The following is a 26110-nucleotide window of genomic DNA, read 5'->3' on the forward strand; positions in this document are numbered from 1 at the left end:
AACTCACGAACCACGAGATCATGACCTGAGCTGAAGTCGGACGCTTAACCGACTGAGCCACCCAGGCGCCCCTACACTTATTTATTTTTGAGAGACAGAAACAGTGAGCAGGGGAGGGACAGAGAGAGAGAAGGAGACACAGAATCCGAAGCAGGCTCCAGGCTCTGAGCTTTCAGCACGGAGCCCGACGCAGGGCTCAAACCCACGAACCGTGAGATCAGGACCTGAGCCGAAGTCGGATGCATAACTGACTGAGCCACCCAGTCACCCTGAAACTACTTTTTGTTAGGGACATTAATCCATTTAATCCATGTTGAGAGCTGATTTTACTGACTTTCCAGGAAATGTTTTCCTTATCAGTGACTTTCTGAAATCAGTTTTGGCTTACTGGTGATTGGAGGTTTCCAAAACTAAATTATATTGTTCCCTGCTTGGTTTCCTTCTGTTGGTTCTGTTGACAGAAAAGATCATCCCCACATCATTCTTTTTCTTCTTCATTGCGGACATAATTTTATTTTCCCGCGGACCCAGGCATTTTAACCAATATTTAAGAGTGTGGGCCTTGAAGCCAGACCATCTGGGTTTAAGCTACAACTCCATCACCCATTTAGCTGTTTGACCTTGGATAATTTAGTTGAACTCAGTGCCCAGGCTTTCCTCTTCTGTAAAATGGGGATAAAAACAGCAGCTACCCCTGTTGGGTAGGGGCGTTGTGAGAACGGAGAAAGCCAATGCGTGCGAGATCCGTAGATCAGTGCCTGGCATACGGTAGGTCTGCTGCCACCATTATGTGCAGCAGCTGTTGTTAGTCTCAGACAGTCACTGAACTCTTAGGACATGCCTGCACTCTGCTAGGTAAGGTTGTAAATAAACAGCGCTCTAAGATACCATGCCTGCCCTCAAAGAAGCCATGTTATTAACACTGGGGAAATTGACTTCAGTAAAACAGTTAGTGAACACTATTCCTCCGAATTTAATGCACTGTTGAATCATGTAGTACACACCACGAGCACTGCAGAAATTCAGAGGAAGGGGATCACCTCCTCCAAAATAGAAGAGCCAGCCAAAGTTTAGATTGGTTGTGATAAATAACTAGAAAGCCTCGATAAGCTGACGCACAAATGACTTCCGTGTGGCTGTGTAGAAGCCACACTTCCGTGTGGCTGAGAAGAAGGTTCCGAGGTCACATAGATTCAGGTTCGAATTCTAGCTCTGCCACTTACTAGCCATTTGATCTTGAGAAATTTAACCCCTAGGCCTTGGTTTCCTCATCATTATAAGGCTAATTCTTATCATATGGAATTTAAAAAGTTTCACGGAGATGATGTAAATAAAACTCTCATCGAAGTACACAGCCCCTAGTTAGCACTTCAGGAATTAGTTACCATGTATTTTTCATTTTTTTTAAGGTTTTATTTTAAAGTAATCGCTACACCCAGCGTGGGGCACAAACTCACAACCCCAAGACCAAGAGTCACATGCTCTACCAACTAAGCCAGCCAGGCACCCGAGGGTTATCATTTAAGTTGTATTTTCAATTTTGTGTATTCAGAATCGCTTATAATGAGAAGAGATTAGCAATAGAAGGTCAGTTAGGAGGAGGCGGGCCAGGTGTGGTTTGTTAAAGACTTGGAAACTAAAGTAGTAAGAGTGGCGGTAAAGTGAGTTTGAAGGGAGTGTGGCCAGACTTGGTGGTTGATTAGGTATGGAGTGCACGAGCGCGCGCGTGTGCACGCACACACACGCACACACACATGCACTCACCCAGGGGTACTCTAAGTGACCTGGGATTGAAACTCTTTTTCTTAGCCCATTGAACCATGTGGCTTTTCAATAACGTGAAAGTCTTATTTGACCCCTTACACTTTGGCCCAACCCCACTCCTTTGAGAAAGGACCACAAATAAACTTCCTAAAAAAGCCGTGGCCAGGGTAGGAACCTCCCTCTGGCCTGGTAACCCCTTACTGTGGCATGGAGCCTAACATTAAAGACCAGCAAAACTTGATTTCATTGAGCCAGCACCTTGGATATTCCAGTGAAGTGTGAGTGTCCTGGGAACCCTACACATAGTGGAAAATATGAGGCCCATTCTGGCTCCCTTTAGTGTAAGGAGCAGGGCTTATTTCTAAAGGCAAAGAGAGTAATGGTTTCCCCTGAGGGCTTGTTAACAAACTCAGATGCAGCTGCGGTGGCTATAGTGTTTACTCCAAAGGAAGGAGAACATGGTTCACTGTGGCACGTAGGAGGAGTAAAGATGTTGAAATCTGTTTGCAATCAGTTCAGAACCCAGTGAGTGTTGGGGGATGGTGTTTTGCAGCCTCTGCTGGGGGTGAAGAAACCAAGCCTGGCAACGAAGACTAGACTGTAGCAGGCTGCTAGGGGCCTTCTGATTCCAAGAGAGGTAACCCACTGGCCAGTGGCAGGAAGTTTGGACTTAAGACACACACCCTTGGTGTTTGCTGCTTTGTGGGATGAGGTGATACTCCCAGCCTCACCACAGAATTTGTTGCTGGAAATTATCTTAGAACTACACGGAGAAATCCAGCCTTTGTTCCCATGGTAACAAAGTGATTTCTTAGCGCTGGTTCCTTCTAGCTGTTCCATGCTGGAACAAGGATGGTTCTTTACTGACCACCTGCCCTCCGCTGCGCCGTAAGCGGCAGATGTGGGCGCAGAGTGAGGGGAGAGAGGGAAGCCGCACAGCATGGCAGGTGCGGAATAAGAAGGCAGAGGAGCTCCTTCACCTGTTGGAGGGGAGATGGGGATAAGGACAGATGCAGGACAGACCTGTTTTTCAGCCACGCTGTTTAAAAGAGTTTTGTGTAACAAGTCGGAACAAGGGCCCCGGGCTCAAACAGCCCACCCTGGCATTGTAAATAATCCAAAGAGGTATGGAGAAACAGTCATTTCAAAATGTGGAAACTGGTTAATTTTTTAATTATTTTCAAAATACATATAAATCATCTTTAGAAAGGAGATGGGGAGAGAATCAAAGTGAACAAATGAAGTGCAGAGCATTACAGCTGGGAAAAAAAAAAAAAAAGTATTCGGCCAAACAACCAGAGGGGAAAGGAAGTGAAATCATCATGGGATTTGTTGCGATAAAAAGATTAATTTGATGTTTCAGTGTGTTGGTTAAGCTGTCCTGGATTATATTCCCTCTTAAACAAGTAAATTTAAGTCAGTACAGCCCTTGCATATACAGATACATGATAAATATTCATAGACTGAGTCTACATTTGCTCTAGTAGAAATTGACGCTGTGCTGTCGACACGAAGACAATTTTTACCGTCTCCTGTGACTCGGCGCTATGGGAAAGCAAAGGCTCGCATTGAGTCCTCTTGTTCCGGAACTTAGAGTTGCTTTTCTTTTGCTGTGAAGACACTGGGTTCAAAAAAAAAGTGAATCATATTTTTGAGGAAAAATTCACTGTTTTTTTTTTTTAAATGAAAGTACTATTGACTTAAAATTAGACATATTTGTCAAAAACGTGTGAAGCGGTAGCTTAAAGCCCTTTTCATCCCTCTTCATCTTAGAAGTAAAGGTCATCTTTTTCTAGCAGTAAGTTTGCCCTCTCTCCATGAAATCTCGTGTCAGCGGTTTTAAAGTAGATTTGGAAATGAAGGCCTGCTGACCACAGGAGTCACAGTTGTCTTTATGCCCCCATGGAAAAGATCCCTCCCTCGCTGCTTTGCCTCTGGCCTCTGGCAGCCGATGAAATAACTGACCTCGCTGGCCTACGGGCCTGTCATCCCCCTTGGACTGCTGCTCCCAGGTTGCACTAGGGTTCTGCTCGTTCACAGCCTTTCTTCTACCAAACATATTTTAGAAAGATGTTAAAGAAAATGACCTCGGGGCACCTGGGTGGCTCAGTCGGTTAAGCATCCGACTTCGGCTCAGGTCACGATCTTAACGGTTTGTGAGTTCGAGCCCCGCATCAGGCTCTGTGCTGACAGCTCAGAGCCTGCTTCAGATTCTGTGTCTCCTCTCTCTGCCCCTCCCCAACTTGTGCTCTGTCTCTCTGTGTCTCTCAAAAAATAAATAAATGTAAAAAATTTAAAGAAGAAAAGAAAGAAAAAGAAAAAATGACCTCAAACACGTGTCCAGGAGTTCCAAGACTGGCAGGACGTCACCTTTGATGGTCACAGAAATAAAATTATACACATTGTGATAAAAACTGGGGAATGAACAGTCACCGAGGTAACGTGTAAACAAAGATAGTATTTCCATACAAGCAGTTTTCATATACAGCTTCCTTCTTGCAAATACCACACTGCTGCAGCTTTTCGGAAAGAACAGACTCTTCAGCTTTCTAGGAAGTCTCAGGCCAGAGTATGAAATATTTTTGTCATTAATCAATGACACCTGGGTACTGTAAACTTGGCTGGTAGTGTTATTTGACATAAGTTTCTTAGAAAAATATTAAAGATTAAGGATGTAGACACTAAATCATCACTCATTTTACTATGTCTAATAAAAACTCTTGAAGGACTTTGAAATTAAAGTCTACCATGTAAAGTGTAAAGAATAGCCTTGGTAGGAATTCCAGATCAAAGGTCCCCTTTAGTTCTAAATTCATGTTATAGATACCGTGGAATGACTGGCTTTGGACATCACATCACCAAGAAGTGTGCCTCTGAGTGGAGGGTGATCTTAATTTTTACGGACTGCACGTGCACTCCATGACTGGTGAGCTTTTTGCTCAGGCTCAGTTAGTCCCCAAATGTTTATGAATGGGGGCGCCTGGCTGACTCAGGGGAGCATGGGACTCTTGATCTTGGGGTTGTGAGTTCGAGCCCCACAGTGGGTGTAGAGATTACTTTAAAAATATATATATATATTTATATTATTCATAAATATATAAAAATATGTAATAAATATAAATATTATTCACAACTATTATAAGTATATATAATATTTATGAAGGAAGCAAATAAATTTGAAATACATAACTATAACCTTGAACTAAGTCAAAGGAAGCCTGGAAATTAAAAGTTGCCACAGATAAATGACTAGGAAAAAAAGCAGGGGGATCAGCAATTTTAATTTATTTATTATTTTGAATAAAGGTCGGAATGTTTACATGGGGAAACAATGTTAGGTGAAAAAAGCAGGCTATAAAACTGCTTTTATAGCAGTAAGTGTAATCCTCATTATTAGCTGTTTAAAGCTGTATTTAAGATTAGAAGGAAATAACTTATGTCTGTGATATTTTTAAAGTTTCTTTTATACTTAATGAAATTTTTACAAGCCTTCCGCATGTATTTTATTATCAGAAAAAGATAGCTTGAACACAGACATAAAAATTAAGTCAAGTTAGGAAGAGAGTGGGAATATTCTATTTAATGAGACTTTTCTACCCATTGGGTTTCTTTGACTGCTTCCTAGAATCCTTCTATTCCCCCAGGGAAATGAGAGTGTCAGTTGCTTTACTTGTATCTGCTGGCTTTCTTAAATGAAAGTGACACTACTGAGTGTGGTACATGTTGCTTTGCCCATAGTCAGGACACGTCTCCCCTAACCGGTCCACAGTCCCTCACCCAACCCCGCCTACAGCTTGTGACCACGAAGTGTGCCTGCCAGAGTTAGGCAAAGTCTGCAACTCAGAGCAAAGCTTATTCATCTGGCTTATTTGGTGTCAAATCCAGGCCTTTGCCCCCCCTGCTGCTAAACTAAATGGCACCACCTCCTCCACTCTGAGCCCACGTTTGATACTCCTTCAGGAATCGTGCAGAGTGGGAGCGGACACTTTCCCAGGAGAGGTGCTGAATTTCTGCTTCTTTCACATTTTAACATCTCTGAAATTTGAATGGTAAACCACAGTACTACAATTGTCAGGCTTTTTTTTTTTTTTTCCTTGCTTGCTGGCACATAAAATAATGGTGCATTTTTAGTTTGTGGTATCATAGAATCAATAAAAATGGGTATTTGTGCATTTGGGACCAGCATATCACAAGAAGAAAGGAGAATAGGATACAAACTGCCAGAATAGTGCTCACTATAAACAGATGGTTAATACCTTTCTATTCTGCAAAGTGTTTGCAAGGAAGGGAGATTTTATTGTTTCTTTGTGTTTCTAGAGGCTGGGAGTTTGGGTTTATGGTGATCATTTAAAATTTCAAGCCTTAATTTAACACTGCCCACATGTATAGTGAGGCAAAGAGAAAACCTAGACTTTGCAGGATGTTAGGGTGTTAGCCATTACTTTGTACTTGAAGTCGCGCATATAAACCACATTGTTACTATTTGATATTCATTGAATAGCCGGTCCACGTTGTTGACTCCTCGTACTGTCGTCCTCGGCTACAAAAGGGTAGTTTTTGTTTTGTCTGTTGGGGTTTTTTTGAGCAGCAGGCAAAAGTTTATTGGAGACAAGATCAGAAAGGAAGAATAGTATGAAAGCTCTCTTTACAGAGAGGGGACATTCGAAAGTGAGTGTCCCCAAAAGGGCAGTTTTAGGTAATCTGCCTAGTGTTGCCATAAAGAGAAAAGAGAACAAGAAAACCTTGTAATTACCAACCAGAAAGGCTTTCGCGCTGTCAATGTGGATCATACCTTCCACTGGCAGTGAGTGCCTTCTGTCCTCAAACACCCGTTTCCTAGATTTAAAGAAAATCTCACATTAGCTCTTTAAATCTGTAAGACTTGGGGTTTCTCTAGCTACTTACTGTTACCATTTAAAAATTCCCCTGGCTCTCCCCAGCAGCAGTGGACTCCAGTATTCGCTGATAGGCTCATACCCATGGAGTCAGTAGAGAGATCCAAGGAAGGGTTGGAAGGATGGTTTGTCTTGCTGCAGTGCTGTACCTTTATCCAACTTACACGTCCCCCTCTCCTGTTCCTGTGCCCACAGCGAAGCCGCCGCCCATGCTGTCGCCACACTGGCCGAGGCTACCTTGCAAGGAGGGGGACAGATCGTCTTGTCTGGGGAAACCGCAGCAGCTGTCGGAGCACTTACTGGAGTCCAAGATGCTAATGGTAAGAGAGCATAAATATTTTATTGAATGTCTTCCCCGTTTCCACTTAAACCTTCATGACATGACTGACAGCAGACCCTTCAGAAAGAGGTTGAGCTTTGATTTGAGTTTTTCTTTATTGATAGGCAATTGATGCCTAGGAAAATTCTAGGAGCCTCTGATTCCTTTCACTAGGAGGAGACTTGGGGTTTTCTGAGGGGGAAAAAAAAATCCATGATAACGCATATCTAACTGAAATGCTCATTTGAAAACTGTTTTGCTGTGACAGGACTTACCAAGAGGTACTTTAAAATTTGCCACGGGCCACATTTTGTCCTTTACTCTCCCATGGGGTAGATCAATGTCCTCTGCTATAGCAGAGGTCCTCCCATGGGCGGGTGCATTGTGGTAGGGTAGAACGTTCCATCTTGAGAAAGGCACCACCATCTCACACAGATCAGCCAGCAAGCTGTGACGAGGGCACTTTTCTGGTTGGTGCTCTGAGTCTGCATCCTGTTAAATGTGTCCTCACCAAGGACCTCTGGATTTAGCCAGTTACACACGCCCACCCTTCCCTTCTTTCCCAGCTCTTTGACTACCTGGATATTGGTGACTTCCTGAATAAACAAAAGGGATAAAGTTCATAGAAATATGGTGGCAAAAATTTACAGCTCCAGCCCAGCTCTTTGGGTCCACTTCGGCAGGCTCCAGAAGTCAGTTACCAAGACTTGGGCTGCCCTGGGAAGTGCCTCAGAACTCTGGGTCAAAACGGAGGACCAGCCCCATTTGGCTGATTATTTATTGAATTTTTAAAATGAAACGTGTATGTATGTATCTATGTGTGTGTGTGTGTGTGCGTATATATGTATACACATATATGTATATATACATATGTACATATGCATATACATACATACATACACTGCTGGTACTGCTACTACTCTACTAGGTTAAGTAGAACAAACTAAGTACTCCATGGTTTTTGGAAATTTCTTTTGTCCTAAAAAGAGGATAAATAATAACATACTTTTATTTAGGCAGAAAGTTCCTTACTGACATTAGTAGCTGAAAGAAAAGTGCCTGGAACTTTTTAAAGGATAGGTCCCTCATCAGTGAAAAGAGTTAGTTGGAAAAGTCTTTGAAGAAAGACCCCAAGTTGTGTCCTCCTTTGGAAGTGGGAAGAGGAATGTGTTTGTGTATGTCACCCAAAGAAGAATTAACACAAGAAATGTAAAGAGCCACTGTGGCTTCTGAGAATCATTTTCCTAAAAAAAACAAACAAACAAACAAACAAACAAAAAAACTACAATTATAGTCTGCTTTTTCTGTAGGGCTAGGGCTTCCATGAACTAACCCTAACAGGGATAGGCTTGATCTTAACCAGAACACTGCAGGATAAAGGGCATCTTCCAGCCGTGTATGTTCAGGATGAAATGGACCACAGGACGAAGTAAGGAAAACCTCCCTCTTTAGCTAGAGTCCTACCCCTACTTCCTCACCTTACACTGTTCCTCATCTGAGTCCTAATCTACCTTGAACAGATAGGACATCTGGCTATGTGACATTCTTCTGAAGTGCAAATTGCTGTTATTTACAATGGAACTACTACAGATCCTTCTCTGCCTGCATTTGATAGGAGACTGTTATCCTTTCTAATGGTCTTGACCTGTCTGGGCAAGGAGAACAGACAGCTTTATCGTTCTGGCTCCTTCTCAGCCTCACCTTTTCAGATGAATTTATATGTAAGTATTTGGACCCTGTGGGTCTCGGGCCAAATAGATCCATTCGGCCGGCCGTGTGGGAGGAAAGCTGAGCCACACCCACTATTGATTCCTAGAAGCTGCCTCTTTTCCGTAGCCTTAGGGTTGTGTGAGTCCGTTGGGTTGATTTCACGTCTTTGGCTGTGTGTTTGCGATAAGAGAAAGCTCTGGTCTACATCCTAAAAGCCAGTGGTTCCCAAAGAATACCATCCCCAGTTTGTGACCACTGACATGTGCTGAACTAAGACTTGAGGGTTGGAATTAGCACTTTCTCGGCACAGCTTTTCTGTGTCAAATCAGGCCATTGAGTTGCGCCTTACTCCAGCAATTTTAGGCAAAGGCCGATCGTTTCATCTCTTCCTTGGGAATCCAGAAAATGACTCTAATATTGGGTATGATTCAAATAATTCTGACGCTCCTTCTGTCTTCTGACATTTCACCCAGAGTGCTGTAGGATTTGCTGTGGGACTAGAACCAAATTTTTCCCATGTAACTAGCCAATTTGGTTTCTGGGTAGTCTTTTAGGGATTCTCTTTTCATCGTTCTTTCAGACCGTGTTGTCTTGCCAGAGTTTGTCACTTCTGTGATGGCAACCTTATGGGGTCAGCCGATAGACCAAGTTGATTATCAGGAAAGGTTTATTATCAGGAAGAACCAGATGGTAGCAGAACAGTGTGCTATCTGGAAACACCACTAGCAGGGAAAAAGAAATACATCCCAGATTCCACAGTATGTTTTAAAATAAAACCATAGCAGACAGCCCTTCTAAGAGCAATCTGGATATTGTTTGTGCCTGAAGCAGAGGAGTTTTTGTGTCTTCTGAGATGGAGAACCATTGGGTGTGGAGCTTGATAGAGTACAGTAACTGGTGAGAGATGGCCAGGCAGCACAAGGATATGAAGCAGTGTCCTGTAGGACGGTGGTGTGCGAGTTAGAGATAACCCATGCATGCATGGCAGAAGTTTAATTTCTGGGTCACCAAGGCAGATTGGACAGAGACCTTGCACCCTGTAGACATCTCCTGTTTTCTGGACTCTACCCTGCCCCAACACTAAGGGGACTGACTACTCAAGCACTAGTATTACTTTATTTTATGCTCCTCCTTTTTCTATAGCACTAAATGAGTTTTTGGTCTCATGGAATCTCATGGTTTAGTTCAAAGTAAAGCTTTTCACAGGCGGCTTTCTTTTCATTGAAGTGCAGATAGAATTGCCTAAGACTGGAAAAGGCCTCTCCGTGAGCGCCTTCCTTTACCTCTTTTCTTTTCCTTTCTTTTTCTCACAGTGGTTCCTTGGCCCTCCCCCCAGCCCCCCACATCTTAATATAAAAGGTTGTACAGTCTCTAAAGGCAGGCCCACACAGGGATTGAGGAGCTCTTTGAGTGATAACCACCTCTCACCTGACCGTCCACCCATGGATAGCAATCTTCAGGGAACCAGATCTCCCACATCTTTTTTCTGCCTTCCTATTTCAGCAAAAATAATTAAAAATAGGAATTATATTGGCACCTGGGCACCTCTTCTGAGGTGCTGTTACGTCTGAGATCTTATTGTATATTCATGCAGCCGTCTTCTATTCCTCAAAGCTAGATGGGCGTGGGGGAACTAAGCAGATAGTTCATAGTTAATCAATAAAGGTAATGGGGATCATCTGTTTCAACTATTGTCCCATTAAGACTCTCACCAGAGCTGCTGAGAAAGTATCCTATGTTAAAGGTTATAACCCCTTTAATTGTATACATTGCAAATAGGTGTTTTTTTTTTTTTCAGTTTATTTTTATTTTATTTCTGTTACTTTCATTTTTATTTCCTTAATTATTTCTCTTTTGCCTTTACATTTGCATAGGCCCCAAATCAGATAAATATCTATATGGAAGTTCTTCTATGGTCTCATTTTTTTATTTTAAATACTGTGAAATATCTGGAATTTATTTTGAATATGGCATTAGGTAGGTATCTGAATTGATTTTTTTTCCCCTATATAATCTATTCCAGCACCATTTATTCCATAAAAGGTTGAAATCCATCCTTTCTAAACTGATTTGAAATGCCATTTTTATCATGCAGAATGTTTTTTTTAGTTTATTTTAATTCCAGTGTAGTTAACATACAGTGTTATATTAGTTTCAGGTGGACAATATAGAGATTCGACGGTTCTGTACATTACTCAGTGCTCATCACGATAAGTGTACTCGTAATCCCCTTACCTGCTTCACCCATCCTCTGACCCACCTCCCCTCTGGTAACCACCAGTTTGTTCTCTATAGCTAAGAGAATCTTTAAAAAAAAGCGGGGGGGCGGCCTCTTCGTTTGTCTCCCCTTTATTTATTCCCCCTTTATTTATTTCTTTTGTTTATTAAATCCCACATATAAGTGAAATCATAAGGTATTTGTCTTTCTGACTTATTTCACTTAGTATTACACTCTCTAGACCCATCCATGTTGTTGCAAATGGCAAGATTCCATTCTTTGTTTAATGTTTTATTTATTTAGTTTGAGAGAGAGAGAGCCATGCGCACACGTGGGGGAGGAGCAGTGAAAGAGAGAGAATCCCAAGCAAGCTCTGCACTGTCAGCACAGAGCCTGACCTGGGGCTCCATCTCACAAGCTGAACCGTGATAGGACAATCTGAGCCAAACCAAGAATCGGACGCTTAACAGATTGAGCCACCCAGATGGCCCAAGATTTCATTCTTTTTTATGGCTGAACATTATTCCGTTGTGTATATACCACATCTTCTGTATCCATTCATGTATTGATGGATACTTAGGCTGCTTCCATATATTATTATAAATAATAACCAGACATGGGGGTGCAAATATCCTTTCGAATCAGTGCTTTTGTATTCTTTGGATAAATACCCAGTAATGCAATTACTGGATCATAGAGTATTTCTATTTTTAACTTTTTGAGGAACCTCCGTACTATTTTCCACCGTGGCTGCACCAGTTTGCATTCCCACCAGCAGCAAGAGGGTTCCTTTTTCTCCACATCCTTGTCAACACTTACTGTTTCTTATGCTTTTAATTTTAGCCATTCTGACAGGTGTGAAGTAGTACCTCGTTAGAGTTTTGATTTGCATTTCCCGGATGATGAGTGATGTTAAGCATATTTTACATACTTTTATATCTTCCTGTTTAGCAGGTTGTCTTTTAGTTTTGTTTCATTTGCTGCGCAGAAGCTTTGTATTATGATGTAGTGCCAGTAGTTTATTTTGCTTTTATTCCCCTTGCCTCAGGAGACATATCTAGAAAAATACCGCCACAGATGGGGCACCTGGGTAGCTCAGTTGGGTGAGCATCTGACTTTGGTTCGGGTCATGGCCTCACAGTTTGTGGGTTTGAGCCCCATGTCAGACTCTATGCTGACAGTTCAAGCCCGGAGCCTGCTTCGGATTCTGTGTCTTCCCCTCTCTCTGTCCCTCTCCCACTCACACTCTGTCCCTCTTAAAAATAAACATTAAAAAAATTGTTTTATTCATGTCTTTTGCCCATTTCTTCACTGGATTATTTATTTGGGGGATGTTGAGTTTGGTAAGTTCTTTATAGATTTTGGATACTAACCCTTGATCTGATATGTCATTTGCAAGTATCTTCTCCCATACCGTCAGCTGCCTTTTAATTTTGCTGATTGTTTCCTTCACCGTTCAGAAGCTTTTTATTTTGATGAGGCCGCAATAGTTCATTTTTGCTTTTGTTTCCCTTGCCTCCGGAGATGCGTTGAGTAAAAAGTTGCTGCGGCCAAGGTCAAAGAGGTTTTTGCCTGCTTTCTCCTCAAGGATTTTGATGGCGTCCTGTCTTACATTTAAGTCTTTCATCCATTTTGAGTTTATTTTTGTGTATGGTAGAAGAAAGTGGCCCAGGTTCATTTTTCTGCATGTCGCTGTCCAGTTTTCCCAGCACCATTTGCTGAAGAGACTGTCTTTATTCCATTCTATATTCTTTCCTGCTTTGTCAAAGATTAGTTGGCCATACGTTTGTGGGTCCATTTCTGGGTTCTCTATTCTGTTCCATTGATCTGAGTGTCTGTTTTTGTGCCATAAAAATTTTTTTTTATTAAAAAAAAAAGAAAAATACTGCTACGACCAATGTCAGAGATATTCCTGCCTGTCCTTATTTCTATAATTTTTATCGTTAAGGTCTCACATGAAGGTGTTTAATCCATTTTGAATTTATTTTTGTGTATGGTGAAAGAAAGCGGTCCAGTTTCATTTTTTTGCATGTAGCTGTCTCCAGTTTTCCCAACACCATTTGTTGAAGAGACTGTCTTTATATTCTTATCTCTTTAGTCGAAGATTAACTGACCATATAATTGTGGGTTTGTTTCTGGGCTTTCTATCCTATTTCATTGATCTGTGTGTCTATTTTTATGCCAGTACCATACCATTTTGATTATTATAGCTTTGTGGTATAACTTGAAATCTGGAATTGTGATACCTCCAGCTTTGTTTTTCTCTTTTAAGATTTTTTTTTAGCTATCCGGGGTCTTTTGTGGTTCCATACAAATTGTAGGATTATTTGTCCTAGTTCTGTGAAAAATGCTATTGGTGTCCATATGCAGAATTCTTTTTTTTTTTTAATGTTTATTTATTTATTTTGAGAGAGCAAGTCAGGGGAGGGACAGAGAGAGAGAGAGAGAGAGAGAGAGAGAGAGAGAGAATCCCAAGCAGGCTCCATGCTCAGCGCAGAACCCAACATGGGGCTCGATCCCACGAACTGTGACATCATGACCCGAGCCGAAATCAAGAGTCGGATGCTTAACTGACTGAGCCACCCAGGCGCCCCCATATGCAGAATTCTTAAATTGACTGTATGGGGAATCTTCTATTTCCATCCATCTATTTATTTTGTTCTTTCTACTGCAGTATTTTGTTATCGTGCTGTTATTATTAGCTGTCAGCGAAAGTCCTGTCTCCAAATTTGAAAAAAATTCAATCAGAATTCCAAAAAGGTTTGTGAGGGGAGTGACCTTTACAGTAATTTTAAAGTTCATCTAGAAGAATTAACCCTTCCCCCCCCCCCCAATTTTAACTCCAGTGTAGTTAACATACAGTGTTAAAGCTTTCTTTTAATTTAACTAAGTGTTCTCCTCTCCTTCTGCCCCATCTTTCCCTAGGGCAGGGGAAGTGGGGAGTATTCATTATCACAGAGATGGACCAGAAGTGGGAAGCAAGTGCTCTTAATACTGCCCCAATGAATTGAATGAGACACTAATTGTTGCTGGAGGAAACACTGTCCCTGTAGTCGTGCTTATTTTCTTAAGACCAAACCAGGTGCGTCTTTCTAGATTAAGAAATTGTGGCTGTCCATTCTGTGTATGCAGAGTTGTATAGAGGCTCAGTTCTTGCACTTTGAAATTTTAATTTCTCTCCTTTACCCCAACTTCTTCATTTTCATTTTTTGTACTAAGATGAGGGTGGGGCACACCCCACTTACAGAGTACTCCAAGCTAGGAATCTGCATTCCCACTATCGGCCTTGTATTCTGTATCTCAATTCCATTGTCTTATTAACTTTATTTAATAAACATTTATATAATGCTTGCTATGTGCAAGTCTTCTGCTAAGTGTTTCACATGCATGAACTTACTTAAAACTCAGAATAACCCTATTCTGAGGTAAACACTATTGTCTCCATTTAACATATGGGGAAACTGAGACACAAAGTTTCAGTGACTTGGCCACGTTTACAGAGAGAGTGGCAGAAGTGGAGTTTGAATTCAGGCAGTTTGTCTCCACACCACTCAGTTATGCTGCCTCCCTGTGATGTGAGCCAGCTTCTGCCTGGACTCCACAAATACAGCGTGATGACTGTCTCCCGGTGTTGAACAAATAATTTAGGGAATGTCAGGCCTCTCTCCCCATCCCTGGTAGAAGCTACTTGCCTTTGTCTGGTTTGGCCACAGTGCCCGCCTGCCCCAGCCTGTTCCCGGCGATAGGGATGCTCTGGTGGTTTCTGATGCCAAGTGCTCCGCTGTCCAGCAGTCCTCCCCTCCACATGTGTGAGAGCTCGCTTTGCTAAGTCCGGGGGAGCCCATAGGTCTGCGTTTCTCCAGTTGCAGAAATTATAGAACCATTCAGTGGTCAGCTATCAAATTTTAGTATTTCCAGTGAGCAGATCACCTTGCAATTAGTGAACATGTTTTCTTATTTTCATTCAGCTGGGGGGAGGAGGGGTTGCTACTTAGAACCAGGGGACATTGTTTGCGGGAGAAGCACATGCTGTTCCCAAAGAGGTAAACCCAGCTTTAGAGTTGTTTCCTCACCCCTTAGAAGCTTCTGTCCAAGCCCTCCTGCAGCCATTCGACTTATGCCAGCACTCTTGCAACATTCCCACCTGCCTCTAGGGAGATAGAGACCAAGGGGGTAGAAAGTGCTCGGGGGAATGTGCATCTCTGCCCTGAGCTAGCTGGTGGCCGGTTTGCTTCCCCTGCTCCTCACCGGGCCTTCCCTTTGGCTCTGCCTCCAGCCCTTGATTGGGTTCCACCAGACAGTTTGGAAAATGCATCTTTCTCCCTTGCCCGACACCCAGAGACCATCCACTGGGGCCTGTGCTGTCCTGGCTGAGACTTGCGGCTGCCTACTTGCCTCACGCCCTCAACGGAGAGAAGTGGACTAGAAGGCTAGGTCTGTTTCAAAATTAAAGCTGATTACAAGGCGTTAACATTATACTTACAGAAAGAGCAGCCCTTCTCATTTCTTCGCGGTGCCACGTGTCCCTCTTTGTTCTGACCCGGCCCTGGCAACAGTCCTGCAGCCAGGGATCCCCCTTAAGACTCATCAACATGAATGTCCTACAACTACAAGGCCCCACTCAGTCTTGCTACACTGTAAGACAAGTGCACGTTTTACTACCCGCATCAGCCGCCAAATCAGGTTTTGAATTCCTTTGGAAACAAAATTCGGTCTTCTCCTTCACACTGAGTATGTCGTCTTCACCTTTTTCACCTTGCTACTTTTCTTTGACCCTGTTAAAAACCTGTAAAAATGTGTTTCCCTAGTTTCGTTTGATCTCAACTACGCTCATTGGAATACCTTTTTTTTTTAAAAAAAAAAATTGATCTTTTTAGCGAGAGGGATAAAAGAGTAGATATAGGAGGACAGAAACATGAAGTTCAGATAAGAGAGCAGGATTCCTGGGTGGGGTCCTTGCATGAGAAATTGGAACCCACATTCCTATTCCGCAAGGCCTCCCAAGTGAGACAGGATGCCGCAAAGTTGTGTTGTGTATTGATTATAAAGAGGTAAGTGCGGCTGCATCTGCAGGAGGCAACGTGTGTGCTTTAATTCTCTGTGGAAACCAACCCTTATGTGCATTATAAGGACATTAGGGCATGCTCAACCTGGGGTCTTGGACCCTGAGAAATTCTATACGAGTTTTGTTTTTCTTTTATCTATATTTTACTTATTATTTTTTAATTTAAATTCAAGGTAGTTAACAGACAGCACAGTCTTGGTTTCAGGAGTAGAACCCAGCGATTCATCTCTTACGTATGACACCCAGTGCTCATCCCAAGAAGTGCCCTCCTCAATGCCCATCACCCATTTACCCCAGCCCCCCACCCACCTGCCCTCCAGCAACCCCCAGTTTGTCCTCTGTATTTAAAAAAAAATTTTTTTTAACGTTTATTTATTTTTGAGACAGAGAGAGACAGAGCACGAACAGGGGAGGGTCAGAGAGAGAGGGAGACACAGAATCTGAAACAGGCTCCAGGCTCTGAGCGGTCAGCCCAGAGCCCGACGCGGGGCTCGAACTCACGGACCGCGAGATCATGACCTGAGCCGAAGTCGGACTCTCAACCGACTGAGCCACCCAGGCGCCCCTGTCCTCTGTATTTAAGAGTCTCTTATGGTTTGCCTCCCTCTCTGTCTTTATCCTGTTTTTCCTTCCCTTCCCCTATGTTCGTTCATCTGTTATTTCTCAAATTCCACATATGAGTGAAATCATATGAAATCTGTCTTTCTCGGACTGACTTATTTCTCTTAGCGTAATACACTGTAGTTCCATCCGTGTCTCTATACACGTTTTCTGTAGTTTTCCGGGACCCATAACTTTGGTCAGATGTGCAAATGAATTAGAGGATCCCCCCTTCCTCGGCCCCCCGCCCAAGGATTAAGAGCCTCTGTCATAGAAAGTGGTGGCTGGGGCCATAGAACTTTGTGGATATTTGGTCTAGTGCTGTGAGTAAGAGGGGCAAGGGAGACAGGAGAGTCTGCAGGCCTAGCTTATTCTAAAAGCTGCACTAGCAAGCTCTGTGATCTTGGGCAAGCAAATTAACCTAAGCCTTCACTATAAACTTAGGCTAATGACAGTTCCATGCTTATGAGGTTGATGTGAGCATTCAACAGAATGATTCCTATAGAGTGCTTAGCATAGTGCTTGGCACATAGGTACACTGTGAGCATAAAACTCTTACTAGCTGTCCACATAATTTCATCTCCCCTTCGTTCCCCAGAATATGTTCAGTTATACTTCAGAATACAGGGTATTCTTGTGCCCTCCTGTCTTTAGGACAGATCCAAATGCTTACCTGATGCCATTGAAGGATTTATGTTCCAGAGGTAAACGCTGCAAAGAAACTGGAGACCAGAAGCTCTTTCTGTATAGGCTTGAGTAAAGGAAACTGAAGGAACTTTGACTGAAGGTGACATTGTTTAACAGCTCCTGGATTTGGTCATATCACTGTTCTCAGGCAGGGCTGCCGTTCTCTTCCAGCTGTAGTTGCTGTGGCCTTCGTCATTCTCAGGGCATAATCTCCCTTCACATCTCACGACTGCATTGTATGTCAATCTCCATCATCAAGGGGGACTTTTTTCACTTCTTCCTTACTCTCTACCACCACTGTCACCCATTTTTACTGAGTAGATGTCCCTCTGTTCCAGCTCTTCTTTAAAAGAGCTAAGACGCCAGTCCTCGTCTTGATGAACTATAAAATGCATCTCTCATTCTCCCTTTTTCTGTGCGCTCATTATCTGGACACATCAGTATATGGACTTGTTCCCAGAAGAGTCAGTAGATATCAGTATTAAATTAATTTAGGAAATAGGTCAATGTTACTCCTCCAAAAAGGTGCTGATATGCTAGTGTAATAAATGAAATAAAGTTTTATCGTAAAGGTACATTTTCAGTCACCGTAAAGCATGATAGTCAGCTTTGAAAAGAGCTGTTGCATTCTTTGCTACTATATTATTTGTACCTTTAATCCACAGATGATAAGCTCATCGCCCCCAGGACTCAAAGCAGGGAGCCCCTGAGCAAATAGTTTTAAATTTTTTTTTTAAGTTTACTTACTTATTTTTTGAAAGAGAGAAGGTGTGAGTGCGAGCAGGGGAAGGGCAGAGAGAGAGAGGGAGAGAGAGAGAATCCCAAGCAGGCTCTGGGCTGTCAGCACAGAGCCCAATCCGGGGCTCGACCTCACATACCGTGAGATCATGACCTGAGCTAAAACCAAGAGTCGGACGCTTAACCGACTGAGCCACCCGGGTGCCCCTGAACAAACAGTTTTATATGAGCTGTGAGCCTCCCCTCCTGAAAGTCCCCCAGAGCAGTGCCTACAGCAGCTGTGGGTTTGGGGGCGGCCCTCCTGGGGAGTAAATGGCTCTCTTCTCCACTGACAGGAACACCTGAAGGGAAGATCTCAGACCAAGCTGAGGTGTTACCTATTCTGTCAGAAAAAGCAAATGAAAATTCATCTGTCCTACAGCCCCTATCCCTTCAGAACCGTAGGTCTTTTTTAATGGAGGGGAAGGTAGAGCACACTCCCAAACCTGAGTCAGATGACGAGAGCTCTGAGCCGTGGCTCAGAAAGAACAGGGTGAGGAGTGAGTACGTGAGCCGCTTGCTCTGGGCCGACTGGGAAGCGGGTGCTGCACAGTGTCCTCTGGGCACCATGCTTTCTTTGCAGACAGTGTTTCCCTCTTTCAGTCAGCTTTTGTCTTAAAATGAATGGTTTTCCTCCTGGAAAACATGTTGGTAGATGTCATACCAGGAAAATAACTTTCAGTTTTGCTCTGCTTTTGACTTTTGACTATAAACATTGACCATCATTGTTTAGGCCCTTCATCATTTTCTTTTCTTTATTCTTTCTCTCCTTTTCTGTTTAAGTTTATTTTTTATTTCTTTTGAGAGAGCAAGCAGGGGAGGGGCAGAGAGAGAGGAAGAGACAGAGGGAGAGGGAGAGAGAGAGAGGGAGAGAGAGAGAGGGAGAGAGAGAGAGAGAGAGGGAGAGAGAGAGAGAGAGAGAGAGAGAGAGAGAGAGAATCCCAAGCAGGCTCTGCTCTGTCAGCCCAGAGCCCAATGTGAGGCTCAGTCACCAATCGTGAGATCATGACCTGAGCCTAAATCAAGAGTCAGACACTTAACTCGCTGAACCACTCAGGAGCCCCTTTCCTTTTCTGTTTTTACTACTACGACTGTTGCTGTCACCATAACCCCCTTTCCAGTGACTAAACAAGCACCGTCTGCATTATTCTACCTTCACCCAGGAAGGTGGGTAGAACAGAGCTTCTGAGCCCTATTTTGCAGACGCAGCTAAAGCTGGGCCTTACCTGTCACTGAGCAACTAAACGGTGAGACTGGAAACCAAACCCAGTCCTGCAGTACCCTCTACTGCCACTGTGGGTCCCCTTCCTTCCTCTTCACTCCCTCTTGTCAACCCAGGCAACCAAAGAAGTCAAGGAGATCTAAAACAGGTGAAAATCATTGTCTTTATCATTCATCTGATTCACCTGTTCCTTTGTATGGGTCACTCTTTTGCAGGATTGTTTTAAGGAGTGGGTATGGTATGTTTTACTCCCTTTAGAAGTCAGTGTCATGGGGTGTCTGGGTGGCTCAGTCGGTTAAGCATCTGACTCTTGGTCTCCCCTGAGGTCATGATCTCAGGGTTCATGAGATCGAGCGCTGCGTTGGGCTTTGCGCTCACAGCGTGGAGCCTGCTTGGGATTCTCTCTCTGCCTCTCTCTCTGCCCCTCCCCTGCTCTCTTGCAGGCACAGGGACATGCAACTCTCTCTCTCTCTCTCTAAATAAATTGACTTTTTTTTTTTTTTTAAAGTTTGTGTCATGATAAATTTTAGCAGAGGCAGATAAAATAAATGGCATCAAAACCCAAGATGTAGGGGCGCCTTGAGTGACCGACTTCGGCTCAGGTCATGATCTCCTGGCTTGTGAGTTTGAGCCCCCATCGGGCTCTGTGCTGACAGCTCAGAGCCTGGAGCCTGCTTCAGATTCTGTGTCTCCCTCTCTCTCTGCGCTTCCCCTGCTCATGCTCTCTCTCTCTCTCTCTCTCTCTCTCTCTCCCTCTCTCTCTCTCTCTCTCTCAAAAATAAATAAACATTAAAAAAAAATTTGTGGGGGGACGCCTGGGTGGCTCAGTCGGTTAAGCGTCCGACTTCGGCTCAGGTCATGATCTCTCAGTCTGTGAGTTCGAGCCCCGCGTCGGGCTCTGTGCTGACAGCTCAGAGCCTGGAGCCTGTTTCGGATTCTGTGTCTCCCTCTCTCTGACCCTCCCCCGTTCATGCTTTGTTCTCTCTGTCTCAAAAATAAATAAACGTTAAAAAAAAAAAAAATTTTTTTTTTTTAATTTAAGTAAAATAAAATTCAGTTATTGGGTCACATTAGCCACATTGCATGTGCTCAACAGCCATGTGTGGCCTGAGATACTGGATTTTTTTACTCTATTCACATTTTTAAAAATATTTATTTATTTGTTTATTTGAGAGAGAGCGTGAGTGGGGGAGAGCGGCAGAGGGAAAGAGGGAGAGAATCTCAAGCAGGCTCCACGCTCAGCACAGAGCCCGATGCTGGGCTCTATCCCGGGACCCTGGGATCATGACCTGGGCCAAAAGCAAGAGTCAGATGTTCCACCAATTGTGCCACCCAGGCGCCCGGTCACGTTTAAATTTAAATAGCCACAGGTACGTCAGGCTCTGGGCTGATGGCTCAGAGCCTGGAGCCTGTTTCCGATTCTGTGTCTCCCTCTCTCTCTGCCCCTCCCCCGTTCATGCTCTGTCTCTCTCTGTCCCAAAAATAAATAAAAACGTTGAAAAAAAATTTTTAAATAAATAAATAAATAAATAAATAAATAAATAGCCACAGGTAGGTGGTAGCTACTCTAATGAACTGCACCGATACCGAACATTTCCGTCTTTGCAGTCAAGTGTATTGGATGGCGCTGATCTAAAGGCTCTAGCAAAAAAGACTGCCCTTCTGGCAAGCTGTGCCCCTCTGCGCGGGCAGGGCAGCACCAATACTTCCAGAGCCTTGCCTCCCAGTGACCTCCTCAGCTCGTAGACAGCATGGCTTTGCTTAAAAAAGAAAACAAAACCGCAAAAAAAACATGACCATGTGACTGAAGTAATCCACAACGGGTGAACAGCTGGGCAGGAGGGTTGCAAGAAGAACTGGCCTATTTTTCTAAGGACAGAGCCTCGCAGGAAAACCTGAGACAAGAGGAAGTGCAGACACCTAGACCCGCTTCCTAGTCTCTTTATGCACAACTCGGGCCACTTACACACTTCCACCCAGATGCCTTCCAGAGGCAGATTTCTCTTCTTGGCTACAGGCATCTTGAGGCGAGGTGCATTAATGATTTATAGTGACCCCAGAAAGGATCAAATATCCAGAGCCTGGTGGGTCATAAGGCTGAAAGAAGCCATTACTATTGGATGAATTACAGATTTCACAATGAAAACATGGCTGCTTCTGAAATAGAAACGTAGAGGTGTATACTGGGGCTCTCATTTCTAGAATACCCAGAGGGGTTTACAGTTTTCTGCCCCAGATGTGTTCCTTCCGAGCCCTTTTCTAGCATTGAAGTTTGTCCTCCTTCCTGACTCCCTTCATGGTTACCTCCTAAAATCCAAAATGCCTTCCAGAATAGCTGTCACAAGGAAATGGCAAGTTTTCTGACTCCCCATGCTTCCCCATCCAGGGGGATATGTCAATCACACTAATTTTAGGGGCAGCAGAGAATTTTTTTTTTTTTTAGTGTTTATTTTTGAGAGAGAGAAAGAGACAGAGTGCAAGCAAGGGCGGGGCAGAAAGAGAGGGAGACACAGAATCCAAAGCAGGCTCCGGGCTCTGAGCTGCCAGCATAGAGCCGACGCGGGGCTCGAACTCCTGGACTGTGAGATCATGACCTGAGCCGAAGTCGGAGGCTCAACCTACTGAGCCACCCAGGCGACCCAGGAATATTTAGTCCCACTCTTTTTAGTGCCTGGAGCATTGTAAGCATGCAATAACTTAACTACTATCACTGCTACTATTGCTGCTGCTGCTGCTGTTGTTGTTGTTGTTGTTATTATTATTATTATTAAGCATTCACACCGAATGGGAAGGAGATTAATCTTGAGAACGTTCACTCTTAGCTCTTCCAGGACACATTCTTAGGGTCTGGTCCAGTGAGCCTCCATTTGGGGGGAGCAGGTAGTGCTCCCACAGAATCCCAGCTTTCGAAAGCCCCTGTTGCTAATGAAAGCATATTGTGTCCCTCAGGGGTGCTCGGGAAACAAAACTGAGGTTCACTTCTCCAGAATTACCAGGTCTTTCCTGTCTCTCATCAGAAACAGCCCCCACAGCTGGAGGGGCTGGTTGTCAGGGGTCTTGGTGCCTTTGTCCCCTACAAAAATGCTAACCTACGGATACCTTCAGAAGGAGCAGGACTGTCTCGTGAAAGTGCCAGTGTGATGTTTAGATTCATCTTTCTCCTTGCGGAGTCCGCAAGTCTAGAGGGGATGTACCGTCTCCCCTATACCATTATAAACTAGGGTGGCCTCGGGAATTCATCATTCTTACACCAGGAACTGCTCACCTAGGCTCTGCTACTGGAAGACGGCAGAAAGAAAGCGCGCGTACAATGAAACGACAGGCCTCTACTTGTTGTTCTCTATTCTTAATATTCATCTGAGCCAGAGCCACGTCCTTCCCATGTAGCTCTTAGACGCTTTCCATATTAAAAGCTGAATGCCTCCAGAGTCGGCCCCTCGAGGCCCAGAGGGAATTAGCACATATTATCCAACCGGGTTGGCACACCTTCGTCTGTCCCTCAGTCTGACTGTGTCAGGTATTCTCCACTTGGGGAACTTGTTGAGCCGGGGTATTCTGACCAGAGGACTCCGACCAGAGCCTCAGGGCAGAGATTCCCAGAAAGGGGCCTGCCACCTGGCAGGTGGACTGACCAGTCAGTCACCTCCCCGTCCCCAGTGTTATGAGGGCCAAGTTACATGTTTCCTTATCTCATTCTCCTTCCCTTTAGGTCCCCACATCTTTCTGAGTCTTTGTATTCGAAAGGCAGATTCTGGTCTTAGATGATTCCAGCAGAATCTTGGTGCCTGTCATTGCAGGTAATATTCTGTAAAGGGAAATCTTTTTTTTTTTTTTTTTTGGCATACCAAATCCAGAGCCATATTGGACAACTTTAATTGGAGTCATTTCTATTTAATATGTGGATGAAAAAGTAGGTTTTAATTAAGCGTGTTAAAAGGGGACTGATCACTGTTCGCACAAGAGCCAGAATATTGTGACAGGAAGAATTCCTATAGAATGAAGTCTTCAAGTTGGACTTTCCTTTTTTACTTATGCTTCCATTAGGATTTTGGAGGAATGTCAGCGCACTGTTATTAACTCTGATAGCTTGTACATCGCAGCCAGTATGGTTTGGGGCCCTCTGGCTCTCAGGTTACCTGTATAAATACAGGGATTCACTTCCCAGCTCTACCATTTGCTTAATAAAGAGCAAATGTGCAGAACCCAGCAGCAGCAGCAGCAGCAGCCTGGCAGAGCCGTAATCTGAACAGGATAAACATGCTTCTTTTTGAATGATGCTCTCTCCCCATCCTCCTGCCAAGAGCAGGATATCAAATGAAGGGGAGGTTGTGGTTGGAGTCAGTAAAGTGAATGTCTAAGTGGCACCTGCTCCATTCAGCAGATCTGCTTTCCCGGGGCCTCCCACTGCACATCTGCTCCTGACAAAGCCTCTTTTCTCCTCCTGTTGGTCAGGCTGAGAGCAAAGGCCTAGCAAGGAGACATATTGGTTTTGCTCTGTCAGCACAATTGCCTGTGACATTATAATTACACCAAATCTTCATTATTAGAAAGGCCCCAATTTAGAGATTTTCAGAGCCAAAAAGGGGTTTTCGAAGTGAAATTGGTAAACACATCTTTTCCGTTGTAAAGCTAGCAATTGGATCTGAAAATCATTGAAGGGGTCTAAATATGGAAACTGAGACACTGCTCTGAGTGAGACTACAAAAACCCTGCTATCAGATTGGCGCATGAAAGAGGCGTCCAGCAGTTCTGATTTTAGCCAGCCCAAGCTTTCCGTACTGCCTGTAGTACTGTCATGTAGAGCTATATTATATTGTTCCCAAATGCTGATAAAGTTTCTCACCTAGGGCCCCTGGGGGGGTGGGAGGTGTTAAAAGAAGTTGACGGGGTAGAGCAGCAAAGGAGAAAACCCTACAGTCTAAATAAGAGAAATGCCAGGAAAATATATTTTAGGTGAACGCAGAGCATCCAGTTTCAGATTGAGTTTCCATTTAACAAAGGCAACTCTTATCATGTTCTATGGTGTGTGTACGATCGAAGCGTGTTTATAACGTGGAGTTGGCTCACTGGAAGCTCTGGAAAGGTTTTAGAGCTGCACTCTGGCTACTGAAACTTTAATTAGAGTCGAAGTAAAGATGGATTCCTCAGTCGTACCAGCTACGTTTCACGTGCTCTCTAGCCACCATGTTGGCCAGTGCACAAACAGAACATGGCCATCTTTACAGTGAGTTCTGGTGGACAGCGCTGTTTTAGAGATTAGTCTGAACCTTTTGAAATGTCTTGACTGCTTTAGCAAGCCTTGGGAGGTTCCTGTTTCAGCCTCGTTTGGAGGGGGAAAAGAGAATTTGCCTGGATGTTTTTGGAACGGCTCCTTCCAGCCATGTTACTCTATCTTTTCACCTTAAAAAATTGTTTTCCTGCAAGAATCTCCCGTCCTTTCTCCACCCTCACACACACCCAAAATAAGAGTAATGAATTATACCTATCAGAAAGGACTTTCATTTTAGGAAGGTCCACTTTCAGCTGACCTACTCCCTGGTCTCCCCTTCCTAAACCTTTCACGGCCCTGCTGTTTGCCTGGAGAGTTTTCTCATTAAACAGAGCTTCTGACTAACAAGGGCACACGTGAGTGCTCAAGGGCCAAGAGTGTGTATGTGAATTGTTCATTTTGTCTACAACGTGAAGCGGGGACAACACACTGGGGTGGACCATTGAGCTAGTGGCAGCTTCCGTTTTCAGCAACTCTGGGGACCAAGAGCAGGGTCTTTAACCTTGCTTCCTTCGTTTGTCTGCCTCTTAGAAGTCCCTGCATGGTTGCTTTGACTCCTGAGAGGAAACCTATGTGAAATAACAAAACTACCTCGAATCTAGATATTCTCCTTTTTCTCGAGACCTTAAATCATGTAAATATAATGTTCCTTATCCTCATAGCAGCCCTATGAGACAGAAGTAGCCCGTTTGTTTTATAAATGTAAGTATAGTCAACTCTCAGTTGCCACATACAGATCATCTGTCATGCAGATTACTCGTGACACATTTTAAATCCTTGGACAGTTTCTCTCAACAAGCAAGCATAAGCCTGGACCGTCTCCTCCACCCCCCACCCAGCTGCTGGGTACTTAAGGAACACAAATTAGTTTTCATATTAGCTTAAGGAAGACATAATTAGGAAAGTAAGTCTAAGTAAGTCTGCTGCAAGAAAAGCGCATCATAAATTCCAGGTTATGGGAGAGACGGCTGACCCTCCCTTCGGCTCAACTAAGAGCCGACTGTAAGATCTGCTTTTACAAACACGCACACCGTTAGCACTCCGTGTGCTGGCATGTTTACCAAAGGATTTGTAGAGCCATCCATGGGAGGTTGTCAGAGATGGCTTTGTACCCCGGGCACCGGGGCATACAGGGGAGACCGTGTCCTGTGGCCGCTCCTCCCCGCCGCATCCCGGAGGCGCATCTTGCTCAAGTGCTTTTTAAAAGTTCTGTGTGGCCCACCGCCCATCGCAAGCAGAGGCTGACCGAGCATCGCAGGGGGCTCATGTTTGGGCAAAGACGGCAGCAGCCTCCGTGTAAGGTACCAGAGGCACGGCACCCGGCACGGATGGCGGACCGCTCCGTTCTCCGGCCACCAAATGGTCTTAGCCGCTGATAGTTTTGTGCAGAGAAAGCAACCTGGGGATTCCTCTAGTGTCATTCCTTCCGCCTTCTGGCAGAAGCTGGAATTCTTCTATAAAGAACTTGTCCCCATTAGCAATCTGATTATGCTAAATACAGTCCAGATAGGAAAGGCAGGATAACTAGTTGAACAAAATGAAGTTTATTGAGATAGATTTCTTCCTTTGACTATCAAACCCCGT

The 26110-nt window shown here is 44.0% G+C and overlaps 1 protein-coding gene across 5 annotated transcripts in view; it reads left to right on the top strand.

The window, feature by feature from the left end:
• Window positions 1–26110, top strand: part of NRF1 (nuclear respiratory factor 1) — a 146080-nt gene that overhangs the window by 105416 nt on the left and 14554 nt on the right. For 3 of the 5 annotated variants that reach the window (XM_043589515.1, XM_043589519.1, XM_043589516.1), the window contains one exon: window positions 6855–6979. In XM_043589515.1, the coding sequence (XP_043445450.1) occupies window positions 6855–6979 (125 nt within the window). Of the gene's footprint in view, window positions 1–6854; window positions 6980–13831; window positions 14255–26110 lie in introns of those variants that run through there. The other 2 variants (XM_043589518.1, XM_043589520.1) reach the window with 1 other exon arrangement.

This window comes from Prionailurus bengalensis, chromosome A2, assembly GCF_016509475.1.
Source record: "Prionailurus bengalensis isolate Pbe53 chromosome A2, Fcat_Pben_1.1_paternal_pri, whole genome shotgun sequence".
Taxonomy (NCBI): domain Eukaryota; kingdom Metazoa; phylum Chordata; class Mammalia; order Carnivora; family Felidae; genus Prionailurus; species Prionailurus bengalensis.